This window comes from Microtus oregoni, unplaced genomic scaffold (genome assembly GCF_018167655.1).
Source record: "Microtus oregoni isolate MIOR12 unplaced genomic scaffold, Mior012 000032F_ref0000030, whole genome shotgun sequence".
NCBI classification, from domain to species: Eukaryota; Metazoa; Chordata; class Mammalia; order Rodentia; family Cricetidae; genus Microtus; species Microtus oregoni.
In genome coordinates this window covers 10,354,707-10,373,107 of record NW_024543091.1, presented here as the reverse complement: position 1 = coordinate 10,373,107, position 18,401 = coordinate 10,354,707, and the positions used below count along the sequence as shown (strand labels likewise).

At 35.7% G+C, this 18,401-nt stretch overlaps 1 protein-coding gene across 1 annotated transcript in view; it reads right to left on the bottom strand.

The window, feature by feature from the left end:
- Positions 1 to 18,401, bottom strand: part of Tinag (tubulointerstitial nephritis antigen) — an 83,757-nt gene that overhangs the window by 40,472 nt on the left and 24,884 nt on the right. Inside the window, exons 5-9 of the mRNA XM_041679826.1 lie at positions 10,864 to 10,987; positions 8,804 to 8,954; positions 6,128 to 6,308; positions 4,101 to 4,146; positions 1,194 to 1,317 (exon numbers count right to left, since the gene is read on the bottom strand). Coding sequence (XP_041535760.1) covers positions 1,194 to 1,317; positions 4,101 to 4,146; positions 6,128 to 6,308; positions 8,804 to 8,954; positions 10,864 to 10,987 — 626 coding nt within the window. The remainder of the gene's footprint in view (positions 1 to 1,193; positions 1,318 to 4,100; positions 4,147 to 6,127; positions 6,309 to 8,803; positions 8,955 to 10,863; positions 10,988 to 18,401) is intronic.

Below are 18,401 nucleotides of genomic sequence, written 5' to 3'. Positions count from 1 at the left end.
AAAGGTCATCTTAGAATAGACAGAACCTTCAGTAGCAGCTCTGATTTCAAAGGAGACATCATTAACAGAAGGATGAGGTTTTGTCCTCTCTCTTGCCTGCCCAGACCTCCTGCTTGCTACTGAGTTGACTTATCCGTTGCTGCTGCTAGTAATAATTCTATCCTTGATATCAGAACCAGCAACTAGACTCCATCACTGACTGACAGCCTGCTCTCTAGGAACCTTTCAAGTTTTAGGGGCCACACTGGGACTGCTAAAGCACTCAGCCTTGTGAACTGAATTACTACTAGATTCTTGTTCTCTCTGAGGTGAGACAGTCACTGAGGGGTCTATTCCAAGTTCTGAGATACCCAGTCTCAAGGACTAAACAACTACTGAGTTTTCAGCCTCTCTGATGCAAGAAAACTGTAGTTATTATCTTTATATAAGTCTGGTGAATAATCCTCACACATTCATACTATCTGTTCTGTTATTCTAAAGATCTCTGACTGCTGAGTGTATGTGTAAGGGTGATTATAAAGATTTGCTATGAAGTCATAATTAAGTAAGTATGTTGCTTTAGACGAGGATCGGTTGAATATGGGTCAAATTGAATGAATTTATTATGATATACAAAGAGCTGTTGGATGCCAAGATAGAGAAGGAAATGAACTGGGGAAAAAAAGGGAAATTCTAGTCAAAGGGGAATACAGATATATGAAAATGAATTCCTAAATTTAATAATGAAAAGGCAAATAGCGAATGTACACATGAAAATGAGTTATCCGGATGGGTGGTGGTGGCACACACCTTAATCCCAGCACTTGGGAAGCAGAGGTAGGATCTCAGGTGAGTTCGAGGCCAGCTTGGCCTACAAAATGAGCTCCAGGTCAGTCAGGACCCACACAGAGAATCCTGTCTCGAAAAACCAAAAAGAAAGAATGAAAGGAAGGAAGGAAGGAAGGAGGGAGGGAGGGAGGGAGAGAGGGAGGGAGGAAGAAAGGAAGAAAGGAAGAAAGAAAAAGAAAGAAAGAAAGAAAGAAAGAAAGAAAAGAAAATGAGTTATCCAAGGCAACCTGGAGATATCAGATACAGGCTCAAAGAAATATGAATACATAACCAATCAATGTTATATAGTTGTTTCCTCTTATTCTTGACTTTATTTTTCAAAAATTAAAAAGTCCAAACAATAAAGATGAAAACAATTGACTTACCCAGTGAGTTTAACTGCATGTGTCCGAAGTTTTTTATACTTTTCTGATTCTTCATTTGTGCTGACGACATGTCTGTATATCCCTGTCTTATAGTAGAAGAAATCTTCATGGACTTGCATTATGGCTGAAATAATGCAACAGGATAAACAGCACAGTTATAGAAGTGCGCCTTCAAAATCTCAGAAGTTCTCCCAGAACAAACAACAGTTAAGCTTTGGGGAGTGGGGTCTAAGAAGAGAGCACACCTGATTTTCTTCTTATCCATTGGCTACACACTTTTCTTATTACTTTAAAAAAACAATCTCAGCTACATAGAACATTACTTATATACAAGTTTTAGATGCAAAATGTAGTTCAAGCTTTTCTTTGTTGGGTACTAATAAAAGAAAATCATATACAAAGGAATATTCTGGTAGAGTTTCATCCTTTCCGCTCTGTCTACCTGAGTCTGTGCTGCACTCCGTAAAAACCAGAGCCTGTGCTTCCTAAAACCCTCCTTCATTCCTTCTCTTACATTTCTTCTTTTCTGTTTCATGTGGTGCTTTGTGAAAGGGCTTGTGCAATTCAGGTTGAAGACTCTAAACTTCTCCCTCGGGAGGCATCTACTGAAGTTTTTTTTTTTAATTGGGACTAGCTATGGCTATCATGGTAGCTAAGAATGAAGCTTACTTATCTTAGCTCAATGTGTGTTTTAAATAAAGTCAGAATGAAGGTCAGTGCATTTGCTAGATCCTACGGTGATGCTCATGCTGCACAGGGAAATGTGGCTTTTCATCTTCTGCTTTTAGCTCTGTTCTTTAGCATTCAGGGCCTTTGGGGGCTCTAAGTGTCATTGAAAGTTGAATTTTCTTTACCCACTATAAAACACATCCCCCACATTGTTTAAGATTTTTTAGGTTGTACTCTATGCAAATTTCTGCTTTCTGCAGGTTTTAGAGAAGTCCTCGCAGTGTTATTTGCTCAAGGTTCCACCCATTTGACTTTTTTTTTGTCACAAGGCAGACAAAAATGCTGTAAGTTAAACCAGGCTACAGCAAGCAGGCAATCAAATTGCATCTACAGAAAGAACCAAATGGCATTCTCTTCATTCACAATAATATGAAGATATTTCACCCAATCATTTCCTTCTCCATATAACCATTGACTCATTTAACCCTTACCATCAGCTCTGCTTTAAGTACCATGGACAAGATATATTATGACTGCCATAAAACACTGCCAGCTGAAGCAACGGGTAAGGAGTCAACATGAAGAACAAAATACCATCTTCCTTAAGTCTCTGATATTGAACCAAAAGAGACAAATCTACAAGCTTGTGAGTGTGTAAGAACCTGCTCTGCACACTGAGTCTTGGAAAGCTGTGCACAGTAAACTACTGCACAAAACTGTAAGACATGCGAGGGAAGCAGACAGAACCCCCAATGTGTGGTTTATCTTGACTGTGGCTAAGGCTGCCAAGAGATATTTTCTCAACAATTTCAAACTGAGAATTCACCGATACAATTTTTTTATTCTCTGACCTTGATAATTTAGCTAGTAAAATTTACAAAAGGAAGGCAGCAAAGTAAACCTCAGTTTTCTATAGCATTAAAAAAAATAGGATCCAGCTTTATTTTGATTGAGAACAGAGGTTGGGGGTATTACTGTGATTCGGAAGTTCAGAATGATTTAAGCCAAATTTACTGTGTAATGAATTGCCGAAGCCTCTTAAGAAGAAAATGTCAAAGTAGGGCTTGTAAGTTTGTCCTTTAATTAACATTTCTTCTTTCATATTTGTCTCACAGACACCACTAGTCCAAGCATATAGGAAAACCACACACGAATTCTCTGTTATAACAGCCAACAAATTTCACACGTTTAAGAAGAAAAGAGCTTTATCTATTGATTGCAAAGTTAATGTAAAGTTTTCATATTTTTTAAAATTAAATTTAGCACGTTTAGCATAAACTTTGATTTTTTTGATAAATAATTTCAACACAAATATTAAAAGCCATGATTCTTCCTATATCAATAATAATCAGATCAGCATTCAGAAATAAAGGGGAAAATTAACTAGTAGTCCCTCAAATACATAGCAAGTGTTTTTAATCTGTGTCCCACTGTATTGATATTATACTCAGGCCTTTTGTGTTCACTACTTGAATTCCCATTTCATACCTCATTGGGTTTGTTTTCTCAGGCACTTCAGGGAAAATGTTATACAGAAAATACATCTTGTGTATTTATCTTTACTAGCATTGTTGGTCCAAGACAAATTCCAATAAAGAAAAGAAATCAGATATACCTTTAAGCCAAAATCGATATCTAGTATACCACTGTAAAATTATATTATTTAATAATATTTTACTACAATAATAAATTTAAAAAGTAGGCAAAATTATAAAATGGTTGTATAAACCACAAAAGCCATCCAATTTGTTTGATTTTCCTTGACCTAATATTAAAAGGAAATATTTACTTGATTTATAGCAATGCTAACTGTTTTTTATCAATATATTCTTAAAGCCACCTAAACTGAAAGTGTTTAAATATCTATCTGTATGTGTGTAATTTGTAAGAATAATTACCAAGTGGATAATGTGAGTTCCACTGGATTAATTACTGCAAGTCAGGTGCCTGTCAGGTGGTCCATGATAACTCTGGAAATACTCAGCCAGCTTTCCTTCAATATGCCACTATCATTTAAGAGTTCAAGCAACAAACAAGTTTATCTTCTTAAAGTAAAATGGAAGCTCATGATATGCTTTGATGAGTCAATCTTCTGCAACTGCACAGGCTAGAAGTGTTGAACTCTTAGGAAGATGCCTAAGGTTCTCTTTTTTTAATTATGTTCCCTTTGTGTCATTTCATGTAACATTGTTTACTATAGAAATTCATAACTGAAAATGACATTTCATCTGATCTTACCCTGAACTGGTCCATTTCGTATGATTTCTCTCATAATCTCTGTTTCCTGGAATGAAAAATATCATTGAGCATTAATAAGAAATACTAAAGCTAATGTCCGGTGTATAATATGAGCTGTAGGACAATCCATTTAGGGATTATATACTCCTTGTCAGATACTCAGCCACTTGAAACTGGCTGCACTCCTGCTTTGAAATGGACATATGTACTATAATGCATTGATAAACTTTGAAGTGGTCATCTGCACCATATTGCACTGATGAACTTTTCAATGGCCATATGCACCCTAATGCATTGATGATCTTTGAAAGGGCTGTATGCACTATAATGCATTGATGACCCTGTTAAAGGCAGTGCATGCCCATTTGCTTTATTGATTTTTATTACAATACTTTTGGAGTGGAAAAACTTATACTAACTTTTTATGGCAATAAAGAAAATTAGGAGATTGAGCTAGTGAATATTCATGCTTCCTATGGTCTTTCGATCACAAGAGCAGCTGCACCAAACTGATGAGCGAGGCTGAACACCAACTTCATTACAAACACTCCTAGTTTGTTCTTAGTGTCCCCTCAGTAGGGAGGCAGTTCAATCATTCACTCAGTCTTCCATGTACATTTAACACAAAGTTTTATTTAATACATACCCTGATAGAAAGAAATTTTGATGCTTCATAATTTTTAAGATAGTTACATGTTGGTGGTTTAGACAGGTGAAAAACCAGCTAACTTCAGAATCATATAATATGTTCTATTATAGGGACAAGCTTAAAGAACCATTGATACAAACAGAAAACAACTACATTACACGACAGTTTAAGGAAACTATAATCTTCCCTCCTTTTACTAGTTCATTATGATTTTAAACTCTTACTTCAATCCATTTTTTGATAAATATTTATATAACAGGGTACAATTTCCTGAAGATGAAGAGCATCCTACAATAAATCCAGGTTAAAATGAAGACACTAATCCCACTTGAAAGAAAAAAAAAACAAAACACAAAAATTTGCCATAGGTTTGGACCCTTGTTCGAAGTTTCTTCAGGTGGAAAGGTGAATGAATAACCATTTGAGTCAGAGAAAATATTTTCTACGTTGGTAAAGAAGATTGAGAAGAAAAAAAAAGAAGATTGAGAAGGCATGATCTATGCAGGCAATAGAGAATCATCTCATTTATTAAGATTCTTATAGGTAAGTAGAGGTTTAAATACTGGCAAGACAATAACTTCCGTATGTTGTAAGTCAACCATGCATAAAAGGCCAGTACACCACGATAAAAACATTAAGATGATGATCTCATAAAACCTGTGGTAATCAAAGGTCCATATGTTTCTTAAATGAGTCTAGATAACCTAGATGAAATTGGGTTAAAACTGGGTGACCATTAGGCACAGAGTCTAAGGGGATCTTTTTCTCACTATGTGGAGGTTCCCTTTTATGGACTAAAGCACGAGATCAATAAAATGGACTGGTGCCACCAAAATGCAGTGGCTTAGCTGTGAGCTCTCAGTCTCCTGCACATGCGTACTAAATAAGCCAGAATTTAAACTTTGGTTTGTGGGGGGCATTCTAAATTTTATGCCAACCCCTTGCAATTTTTGCTGTAACAATTACATTGCCCTACAACTGATCAAAATGCAAGTTTTTAATGGGCATTTTAAGAATAGCAACAACTGTATGTGAGCAGGACAGAGAGATTCAGTGGTTATTTCAGAGAGCCAGGCGTTTGCCACCAAGCCTGAAGACCTGAGTGTCGGTTCCAGGATACACATGATGTAAGGAGATATGCCAAAGTGTTTTCTGATCTCCATATGTGAAGTACACTCAAACCAGACACCACACAGATACCACACACACACACACACATACACACACACACACCATAAACAAATACAGTAAAAGTAAAAAAGTATATCTGCAAACACAACATTTGCTTGTCTATAATAACTTAAAAATAGTAAGAATAACAGCAGAATTATCTAGTTTGAGAATGGCATCCTCGTTACTCCTTGCAGTTTAGACTTACATTGGAAGAGACTCTGTATGGGGGAGAACATTGGTAGATTCTGTTGGATTTCTCGAAGCTGTTGGGGCATGGCTTTGTGGCATGCCGTTTCCCCCGTCCATCTGATCTACTTGCCATAGCACAGACATTATTGGTAGTGTTTTGGTCCTTGAAAAGTGGGTAGCATGCATGAGATACCAGTCTAAGAGGAATAAGAAAACAAAACAGGATAGTATTTGGGAAAATGCCATAGTACCCTGTCTATAGTCAAGTTTGTGGATTTTGCTGCTTATTCGCCCGCATGACTCTGAATTGTTGGCCACCTACATAACACAGCAGCCTAACAATACTATAATCTTCCCTCTTTTTACTCTAAATTATGATTTTGAACTCTTACTTCAATGCATTTTTGATAATTATATACTTAGAATGAAATTTCTTGAAGATAAAAAGTATCCTACAATAAATGCAGGTTAATATGAAGACATTTACTTGATTATTTGTTGATGGAATATTCTGAAAACTTCACTTTTAGAATTAAGATTGATTTTTTATTTTGTCAACACTTCAATTACACTATCTTTTTTTTCTTAATATTTCATTGAATAAGTGTCTAGTTCATGATACTATGGGGAAACAATATAATTTTTATATAATATTAAAATTTATAAAGTAAATTGTTCTAAGTTGTGTGTTATATAAAAATTAAACTATTATTGATAGATTTTGAAACTGAACCATGAATAAGTTTTTTGGATCCAAAATATTTGCCTCCAAATTTCACATTACCTTACTGTATATAGAGAAGTGGATAGTATGGAAAGAAAACCATGTAATTAGTTATATAAATAAGCAATACCAAAATGACCATAGCCCTAGACAAAGAACTATGAGCAACTAATGAGTGCTGAGAGAGAAAAATTAGCCTCTCACAGGGAAGAGCCTTCTTATTGGCTATCAAAGACAATATGGTCAGCCCTAAAATTACATACAGGCAAGCAACAAAAACCTACTCACCAGGTTGTATTTATGTATATGAACATAAATCCCATAGTGTAAATACATGTGTGTGCGTGTATGTGCAACAAAAATAATCAGGGTAAAATTATATATTCGAGAGTTGGGAGAGGCTAGACAAAGAAAAGGAAATAAAGGAAGTTATATAATTTTATTTTAATTAGAAATGTATTCTTTTACTAAAGCTATGATTGAATCTCTAAAGCTTAGGTAATGATATCTGAACTTTGGCCTTAAGATAATCAGGTCTGAGTGAAATCATGAGAATAGGCCACTTATAGATGCAATTATTCTGCTCATAAGAAGAGAAACTATTTCTCTGCTACATGGTGATACTATGAGAGGGTAGATATTGCCAGCCAAGAAAACATCACTTCCGATGTGTTGAATCAGCCACCATGTTGATCTTGACTTTGCAACTCCAGAATAAAATGTCCATTGTCTATGTCATTTTGTCATGGTGGGCTAAACAAATAAACACAATGATACTTAGTTGGGTTGCAGTGCCAAATTATGTGTAATATATTTAATATACACTTATTAAGTTTATGTGTGATGTATGTGTGCCCACATGTGTGATGGTGCTTGTGTCCTTAACTACACATATGGAGGATGGCGATTGAATTTGGTTTCTTTTCATTCTCGTCTTTTTTAGATAGAGTCTCCCACTTAATTTAGTGCATACCAGTGGATTAGTATGTCTGGCAAGTACTTCCTGCTATATTCCTGTTTCTGACTCCCTGTACTGATATCATAGACTAGATCTATTTTCTGTCTCATAGTAGGCATCTTGGTTCTCTTCATCTTTCTGCCCCTCTTCTGTAATTTGTTCTAAGATCTAGGTGTAGGGGTTGCATTGTAGATATGCCAACTGTTTCATCTGATCATAAGACCAAGCAAAAGTTAACCATACTGGAAGATACCAAATTAGGCAACTTCAATTCACAACAATTCTTTACTGGTGAAATATATTAAATAACTTAATGTATTAGCTCCCATTAATACCTGCCATCCCTCTCACTCATGACTGGCTGTGATCAGATGCCATTAAATAGCAGGCACTTTAGTTTTATATGATAAAGAACAACTATCTCTGTCTATCAGCTAGAGTTCCCTTTGTTCTTTAATAACTTTGTCATACATTAGACATAGGATATTATATAGCTATCAAACTACATGAGACTGAAACAATGCCTCTTGCCATTTTCCATCCAATAGGATAGAAACAAATGGGTCATGAAAACTCTAACTTGCTCACTTATTGTATTTTTCTTGTGTTTAATCTGACTTTTCCTGGAGTTCTATACTCCTCAATCTGGATAACCAGATGGAATAACAGATTTATCAGTGGCATTGACCAATGTTACTCCCTCTGTGACAACCCAATAAAACTATCTGGCTCAGAGCAACAGGAACAAATACTTCTTTGAGTCTTCACATTAATTTAGCCAGAAATGTGGACCTTCTTCCAACACTATTTCCAGTGACTGATATGTTAGCAGAAGTCAAGTGCAATATATATTTAAGTGTGGCATTTACTTATGGTTATATAGATGTGGCATCGTTTTTAGAGTTTCCTTTTGTAAAATAGAATCTTGAAACCAATCTTTTTCTAAATCCTCATGTAAAAAAGAAAACACGCATAAGAATCTTAGAAACACATGTCGAACAGTTATTTACCCACGTTTTCTCAGGAACCACCAAGCCCTATCAATGCTTCCACTGTTGCATCCATGGCGGTTTTTGGCACAGCAAGAGATCAAATTCTGAGGGGAGAGATTGGCAGTGTATCGACCATTGGACTGAATTGCTATCCGGTCAGCTGCCACACCTGTTTCAAACAAAATACTGATTAATATAAAAATAACATGTGATGTCATAGTTCTAATACATTTTTATTTGAACCCTCAACTACATTTCAAAATTGATATTGCTCCAGTAACTCACTTCTCAACGGCTTTTCTATCTAGTTCTGTATTCATTTATAGCATATATATATATATATATACATACACACATATATATATGTATATATATATATATATTTTGAACCCTTTTTTCATTCAGAAACCTGCCAAGTAGCAGATTTTCTGAAAGAAAGAGATTTATGTACTTGAATTGTCTAACTCTTGCACCTGGAAGAGCATCTTCCCTAGAGTTGCAGATAAATCTGTTTTATATGAAAAAAATTAACACAATAATATTAACTATAATTTAATTCATTTTTAATTAATCCATTAATCTAGTGTAACTTTATACACTAAAGTAAACCAAATCCTTAATTTTTACATTGGCTTCTGTTGCAACTTCCCTGGAGGTCATATTTCTGTTAATTTAAGGTTCTACAAATCCATTATACTATAGCTTAAATAGTTAAAGCAAACTTTTATATTCATTATGTGATTAAAAATAATCTTATTTTAGTAGACATGTAGTTAATTCTATATATACAAATATAAATACACACACATATATATGCATATAATTGTATGTGTGTGCAACTAGGTGAGTATATTCATAGTTGTGGTTATAACCATCATTACTATACTACTATTAAAAGTAATTAGCTGTATTTCAAAGTTGTTTGAATGACAAATGTCTCCAATAGTCTCTAGAATTTGAAAACTTGCTTCCCAGCTGGTTGCAGCATTAGGGTGGGTTTAGGAAATACGGTCTCACTGGAGGAAATGTGTCACTAGGTGTGGACGTCTTCTGTTTTTGTTTTGTTTTATTGTTGTTGTGTTGGAATGTCATGACAATATCATGCATACTATTTTAAAATTTTAACGTGAAAAATAAATATACATTAACTGGCAAAGAATAGAAAAAGAAAGAGATGACATATCTCTGCCCTCATAGAAAAATGGGAAATGGATCAATGGTAGCAAAAGTCAACTTGTGTGTGACTATAGTGTGCTACAGTGTAGTCACACCTACATTGTAGTCAAATGTAAATGGAGAAGAAAAAAATCAGGGCGAGGACCATTTCAGTAGGAAATTTTGAGATGCTTTAGCCTGCTCCTGAGTGCTCTTTTAGGACTACATCAAAGCACCAGAACATAGCTCTATGAAGATGTTGATAGTATCCAGACATTATCACTGTAGGTTCTATTTAAGTATGAAAAGGTCTTTGGGGATAATTTCGGAGAACAAATATTGGGATCAATCAGAATATCTTATTTATTGGCTTTAGGACCAATAAATAGCTGTTAGAGGGATGTTTCTTACAACTTAAAATGAATATTAATATTAACATTATTTTGGAAAGCAATCTTATTAAAAGATATTATATCACTGTAAATTTAAAATCGATAGATTTATTTTGTATAGAATGAGATGCAAAACTTCAATCTACTATGATTTAATCTAGAATTGAACTTTGCTTCAAAATAGCTTAATAACTATAGTTTTATAAATCTTATAAAAATAATGTAAAGATTTTATGTGAATTTATATATGAATATTAGAAATCTTGATGACATTATGATAAAAGTGAATTAAAATTTAAACTCAAAATCAAATTAATTTTGCTAATTTATTCATTATCTATATACATTAGACACTAACATCCAAGATTTAGATTATAATTTGTAACCTCCAGGTTCATTACTTTGGCCAGAATATTTAAACTGACCATTTACTATTTTTTACATTCTCCAAGTTTATAAACTGTCCAACTACTCTACCATGCTCTAAAGACAGGAGAAGTTATGAGGAAGTGATTGAAATAATGTCATTACTTGCAGTGGAAAAAGCCCAGGATGCAGCACAGTTTTTTTGATCCAATGGACCATGAGTCCATCCAGGCCACTTATAAGAAGCAATGAAAACCTCAGGAAGGTCGGCTTTGGCAGGAAACGATGCCTAAGGGAAAGGAGACAGATATATTAGAAGTTTTCAAGTATGTCCACACTGTCACTGAAAGATGCATGCATGCCCTCTTGCAGTGTTTATAATGATTTTAAATTATTTTATGCATTAAGGCGTCTGAGGGAAGCATAGCTACAGGGGATTTCTTTCTGCTTGGGTTTAAAGGCAGCTAGCTGCATGTTGGGAATCACAGCATGGATTGGAGGCTTTTTTCTGGTTGCCATGTAGTGCAAGGACCCTTCTACCAGTGTCCCTGTCGTTTTGAATTATGGCTTGCTCATTCACATGAAATGACATATGAGATTGTGAAAAATCAGCCCTTGTAAAGAATATTACTTCTATAGCTCTCTTCCTTTGGAGAGTGTATATGACTGTCAGGTGAAAGAATTTCAAACAAAGGCTTTCAGGGCAATTCATATGAGCACAGGAAATCATTCAATTTTGCATCATTATGAGAAATGAAACTGAGATTAATGTGCTCATATTCATGAATTCTGAAAGATTAAAGAGAACGTTAAAATGTGTATAATACCAAAGATATAGTACCATGATGTCATAAAAACCCACATTAAATTCCCAACAGGGTCAGTTCTTTCTACTATCTCAACATGTCTAGGTGACATAGTAAGAGGAGATATTTGCAACCCTTTTCAATAAATGAGGTAACTGACTTCTCAAAGGCTAATGGATATGCTAAAGACCCAGCTAAATAGGACTTTCTCCTCAGACTAGACCTTTGACTTAGAATTTTTCTGACATCATGCTCCATTACTGTCATTTTTATGAGAAATACGTGGATGCAGCACCTTGTATAAGAACTTAAATGTCGGTAAATGGTAAAAGTTCATTGACTTAATCGTTTCATGGTTTGTGCTAGTGATGCTACTAATCTGACATCTTACAAAAATTGACTTCTAACAATTATAAAATAGACTCAAAGTCTAAAGCAAGCAAAATTTAAACTGTATCTGTCTCTATGAAGTAAATGCATTCATCCAAACTAACTTATGAATTAGAGCACTGAGGAGAAAATTCACTCTCGAGAGAACTATTACCACCCAATGAGAGAGTAAGAAACCCTGAGTCCATTCCTAAAAGTTCCGCTGCTTAGACAGACGAGAGAAGGACATAATGTTGGTTACCACAAATGGCCTCAATGAGAAGGATGAGCATGACAGGCATTGGTGATGGAATTTATTGGAATGCCAGTGCTGCTAGATGGACCATAGGACAGAACCTCAGAGCTGGGGCAGCATAAGCTAAGAGAAGTGACCAAGGAGACCCAGACTCAGTCTCAAAGGTGTCCTTCTAAATGGCAAACAAACTCACGGCTTACACATCACCTGTGCTTCCCCATATCTCTCTCATCAGCTTATCAGTGTGCATTTAAGTGCATATCACATTAAGTTGCCTCAAGCATCCAGAAAACTTGAGCATCTGAATGTCAGTTGTTATTTTATGGATTTGAAATACAATATAAGAGGAGAATAAGGATGCATCCCTTCTTCCCTGTTGAGGCAATTAAGAACTATCATTTACAGTACACTCCAGCAGAATTTAGTGATGTAGAATGTGACTTCCACATTTGCGAGATAATCAGACAGTTTTGCCCAAGATAGTGTAATAATAATAAAAGTGTGTGTATCTGTGCGTCATTGTGTGTGTGTGAGAGAGAGAGAGACGGGGAGGGGGGCTAAGTCAGGTAGATTTCATCTCTTAAAATATGATTCCTCCTTTGGGCCCATTAAACTATTGTGGCACTCCTTTGCTACTTTCATGATTCATTCTTTGAAACTAAAAATTACAAAAAAAGCCATAATCCTCAGTAAGATAACATAATAGAGACAAATCAATTATAATGATTTTTTATCTAAAACATATTTAACTACACAATAAGACAGAAGAATACATGAAATTCATGTATTGGTCTTTTAAAGATTTTTTATCACTTTTTAAATATCATTTCCATGAAAGGAAGTCTCTCTGACCTGAAGCTAGTCAGAGAAATTACCGTCAATTGTATTTTCCTCATGATATCAAATGATTTAATTAAGGAACACAGAGAAAATGTTACATCCCATGATTCCCAAAGTATTGCATCCATTAGAAACCAAGAATGTTTTCAAGAGTTAATAAGTAAAAACAATATCCCAAAATAATAACTTTCAAAAGGGAACTGGCTAAAGAATTCTGGTTTAATAAATGATATATTCTAATTAATTCATTTGATGAAATATTACCTGATAACTAAAAGAACCAAGAGGACAACCTAAGAGTGTCAGAAATTTCAAATGTAATATCTCATATAAGGAAGAAATTTGTCTTCAAACAGAATATGTATTCTTCCATAAAGGCATTTTTAATTGTTTATGTTGTTATGCTAAAAAATCAATTTTAAATTCTATTCCCAAACCAACATTTGCCAATTTGAAAATTAATATGAACACCTCCCTATTTCTACATTTTACTTAGAAATTATGAAGATGCTATGAACAGACGTAGCACAGAGTGCCAATCACCAGAGACTCGCTTACGTTACCCTCTGTACTTAGTCCAAATATGGAGAATGGAAAGGCAATAACAGACAGCCTTAAGACACATTTGGTTTCTTAAGAACACCCTTATGAATCTATATGTTGTTTCTATACCTACAGGGCACACACTATGTGGAACACCCACCCTACTGTTGTCAGCTCCAATGTCACCCTCTCTCCCATTTTAATTTGGGTAACCAAAAACATCTAAAGTTTAAATAATCAAACCAAAACTTAAGCCTATTCCAGCATTTCACAGTTCCAGATCAGTGGTGAAGAATACCAAGACATTTCTCTAAAATACTTAATTCTGGGAAGGAGAAGGATGTTTTTTTGATAGCCTGGGAATATATGGATATTTCTCATCCTCAAGAATATTTAACTTTGCATGTTAGTTTTTGGAATCCTTTGATGATTCTCTGGTACCTCGTGCTCAGTGGCTAGTGCCAGGTCTCCAGTCCCATCCTTTCTTTATAGTCATAGAATTTTTATCATGGCCCACACGGGCTGAGGAACGACTGGCCAGACTCCAGGTGCCGCTGTTACTATTTCCAGTACAATACCCAGAAGTGTCACTTGTACTGTCTGAAAATTTTCTTTAAAAGACTACTCGGGCTTTTTTTTTCTACTCCTGCTTTTTCCTGCTACCAGAAATTAGGTGTTATGGATAGGCATGGAGGAGTCTCCATGAGCTGTTGTCCCACCTTGGAAATGAAGGAACAAGAGATGAAGGAGCAACAACAAAGTGCAACTTGGGTCCAGGACCCTCTTCCTCTGTGGCTTTGCTTGCAAAATGGAGGGATGATTTATGCTATGCTGATGCCACTGCCGTTTTTAGTCTTGTCACTCACAGTTGAGCCTTATCATACTTATTAAAGAACAAAGAATTGTCATTGAAGTCTCTAGTCAATGCTGTATTTCACTGAACCAAATCTATGAAATGTAAGAAAGCTTCCCAATTTCAGAGGTACTAAAAGTTTAGAAAGATGCAAACACAAGTTTGAAGAAAATTTAGCAGGTAATTTTAAAGGAAGTTGATTTACTTGAACAGTTTATAAGAACCATTTTTGAATTTAATTGGTTTCTATTTTCAACACAATATTTTATTTAGCAAGTGCCAAGGGTATCTAAAACTTATGTGAGGATCTGAAAATTATGGATAGTATTCCATAGTTTTAAGGGTTTGTCATTTGACTCAATGCAGATTGTTTCATTTTGTTTCATTTTCTATTTCATGCTAGTGATAAAGCAAAGAATTAATGTCTTGTGGAAGAAATAAGAGTAGAAAAGAAAGAGCCTGACACTCAAAAGACAGGTAGTGGGTATATGGTACACAAACTCCTCTGATTACTTTATAAATCTACTTTTTAAAACCAACTAATTTATTCATTGAAACAATCTTTTCTCATTTTACATAGTAATGCCATTCCCACTCCCTTCCCTCCTCCCGATGACCCCACCTCCTCCTACCCCAACCCTATGCACTTTCCCATTGGGAGTCAACAAAGTCTGACACATCACTTTGAGGTGGGACCAAGGCCCTTCCCTCTGTATTAAGGCTGAGCAAGGTATCCCTCCAAAGAAAATGGAGTCTAAAAAGCCAATTAAAACACCATGTATAAATCCTGGTCCCACTACCAGTATCCACAAAGACTGCCCCAATAACACATCTGCAACCCACATTCAGAGGGCCTAGTTTGGCCCTTTGCAGGTTTTCCCACTGTCCGTCCACTAGTGAGCTTCCATTAGCTCAGGTCAGCTGTTTCTGTGGGTTTTCTCATCATGGTCTTGACCCCTTTGCTCATGCATCACTCCTCCATCTCTAGGACTGGTCTCCGGAAACTCAGCCAAGTACTTAGCTGTGGATCGCTGCATTTGCTTCCATCAGTTACTGGATGAAGGTTCTATGATGACACTTAAGGTAGTCATCAATCTGCTTATAGGGGAAGGCCAGTTCAATAAAAATATACTTCTTAAACACCCTAGTGAGGATCTATCTGTGATAATCAGTTGGGACCCCCTACTGATCTGGTTGTGCTCAGTCACCTCACAGCATCATGCATACAATGGTAACTAGAATTTTAACAGCTTGAATCCAGTGTTAGCTAGAATGGCCCCTCTCCTGGTTTGTTCCTGCCCTTGTCAACATGTATGAGAATGTTCTGAGATGAACACACATTAACCAAGCTCCATGACAGCATCTGACTCAGACTCTTTGGCATCATTCACACTCACTGTGTGTGGCCAGCTGCCTTGTATACATGAGTGTTGGAGCCAAACAGCCATTTTATAGGGAAACAGACCATTTTGTCCAATAGTATGTGAATTATAAAGTTGTTTAACTGTGTTTTTCTTTTTGTTGTCAGTGTTTTGGTCTCCACATAGTTTTTTGTTACACAGGTGCTTTTGGTGCCAGGATGAGATCTTCTTTCAGAAAGAACTATTTTTACTCAAATAAAATGTTTCAACAATTTAAAAATGGGACCTCATGAAACTGAAAAGCTTCTGTAAGGCAAAGGACACTGTCAATAAGACAAAATGGCAGTTAATGGAAAATATCCTCACCATCTTTTCATCATAGAGGACTGGTTTCCAAACTATATAAAGAACTCTAACTAGACATCAAAAATAAAACCCAAAGAATTCAATTTAAAAATGGGGTACGTATTTGAACAGATAATTCTCAAGGGAAAAAATCTCAAATGGATGAAAAATATTACTGTTCAGCATCCTTAGCCATCAGCGAAATACAAATCAAAACAACTCTGAGATTCAACCTTACACCTGTCAGAATAGCTCAGACTGGAGAGGATGTGGAGTAAAGGGAACACTCTTGCATTTCTGGTGGGAGTACAAACTTGTACAGCCACTTTGAAAATCAATATGGAGGTTTTTCAGAATACTGGAAATCAACCTACTTCAAGACCCACCTATACTAGTCTTGGGCATAAACCCAATGGATTATAAATCATACCACAAGGACACATGTTCAACTATGTTTATTGTAGCCAGAATAGTCAGAATCTGGAAACTATCTAGATATCACTCAATTGAAGACTTTATAAAGAAAATGTGATTCATTTATACAGTAGAGTATTACTCCACTATTACAAACAATGATATCTTGAAATTCAAAGGCAAATGGATGAAATTAGAAAAAAATATCTTGAGTAAGGTTACCCAGATTCAGGAAAACAAACATGGTTGTACACACTTATTAATGAATATTACATGGAAAGTAAAGGATAACAATGATACAGTCCATAGACCCAGAGAGGCTAGGTAACAAAGAGGCACTTGGATCTTCCTGGGTAGAGGAAATAAAAGAGAGTTCGTAGGTGGACTGGAGAAAGATCTGGATGGGACCATGAAGGAGCAGATGGGGTGGTGTAGGTGGAAGAGTACTGTGCTGAAAGAGCTTACCAGATAGGGGGTCATTTCAGGGTCAGGTACAAACCCAGTTCAAAAGAAACTCCCAGGAATCTACAAGGATGACCCCAGCTAAGACTCCTAGCAAAAGAGGACATATAGCCTGAACTGGCCACCAGCTGTAACAGGCAAGACTACCAGTAGAGGTATTGGGACACCATTCTAGCCACATAACTTTTGACCTATAGTCTGTCTGGCCTATGGGATGTCCTGGGAAAAGAGTGACACAGATATTGTGGGAGTGGCCAACCAATGACTGTTCCAGCCTGAGACCCATGCCATTGGAGGGAGCCCACTCCTGACATTGCATGGAGCAGAAGGATGCAAAGGCTGGATGGCCCATAAACTAAGATAGAACCAAACACTAGTGGAGAAAAAGTCAATATAATGATGCCTAACAATATTCTGGTATATTCATAGATTGATGCCTACCCCTAACATCATCAGAGAGGCTTCAATAAAAAATGATAGAAAATACATAGATTATATCTAATGACCAGAGAAATAAAACAGTCAATCAACTGTTACGTGTCACTTAGATAGTGATGAAACATTCAGATGATCAAATGAACATTTGTTTACTCATCAAAAATTTTAGAGGCCTAAACGTTAATATGTAATTCATAAAATGATATTTTTGATTTACTTTTAACATAGAATCAAAAATTTATGTCATCATTTTTATCTGTGAGTTTTTCCAACTAAGTCCATTTACATTAAATAACAGAGTAAGGATTCTCATTAGGGTAACTGAACATTTTACCTATATCAACTTGACATCAGATGTAAGACTATGAGTTTCATTTGACATGCCATCCTTCTTAACGCCTTAATAGTTCTAGAAGAATTCTATTTTCAAAATAATATCAAATTATTTTTTCAGGGCAATCAACACTAGCAATAATAAAACTGCACATTTCTTAAATTTATTGAGTTGTTTTGCATGTGTTTGGATGTCTCTCCTTCATGTATACTACATGCATGTGTACCACATGCATGCCTAGTGTCTGCAGAGTCAAAAGATGGCATCAAACTGACTGGGACTGTAGTTAACAGATGATTGTGAGCTCCCATGACGGTGCTAGAAACTAAAACTGGATCTTCTGCAAGAGCAAAAAGTACCCTTAAACATGAAGCAATCTCCCCAGGCTGTCCTTTAAAAATTTAAACTGAAACAAATATGCAAATAAACACTTAATTTTTAGATTTTTGAGCAAAAGTGGTCATTTTAATCCAAGTTATTTTCAATATTTATAAATAAATGTCATACAATGAGGTTTCTTGGAGTACTGGATAAATCTCCATGCATATATATATATATATCATGTACAAATGCATTCACATATCTGTGCAAGTGTATAATACTTTGTACAGGGCTTTGTACATACTGGAAAAGCACTCTACCACTGAGCACATCACCAAACCCAGATATACCTTTTAACATC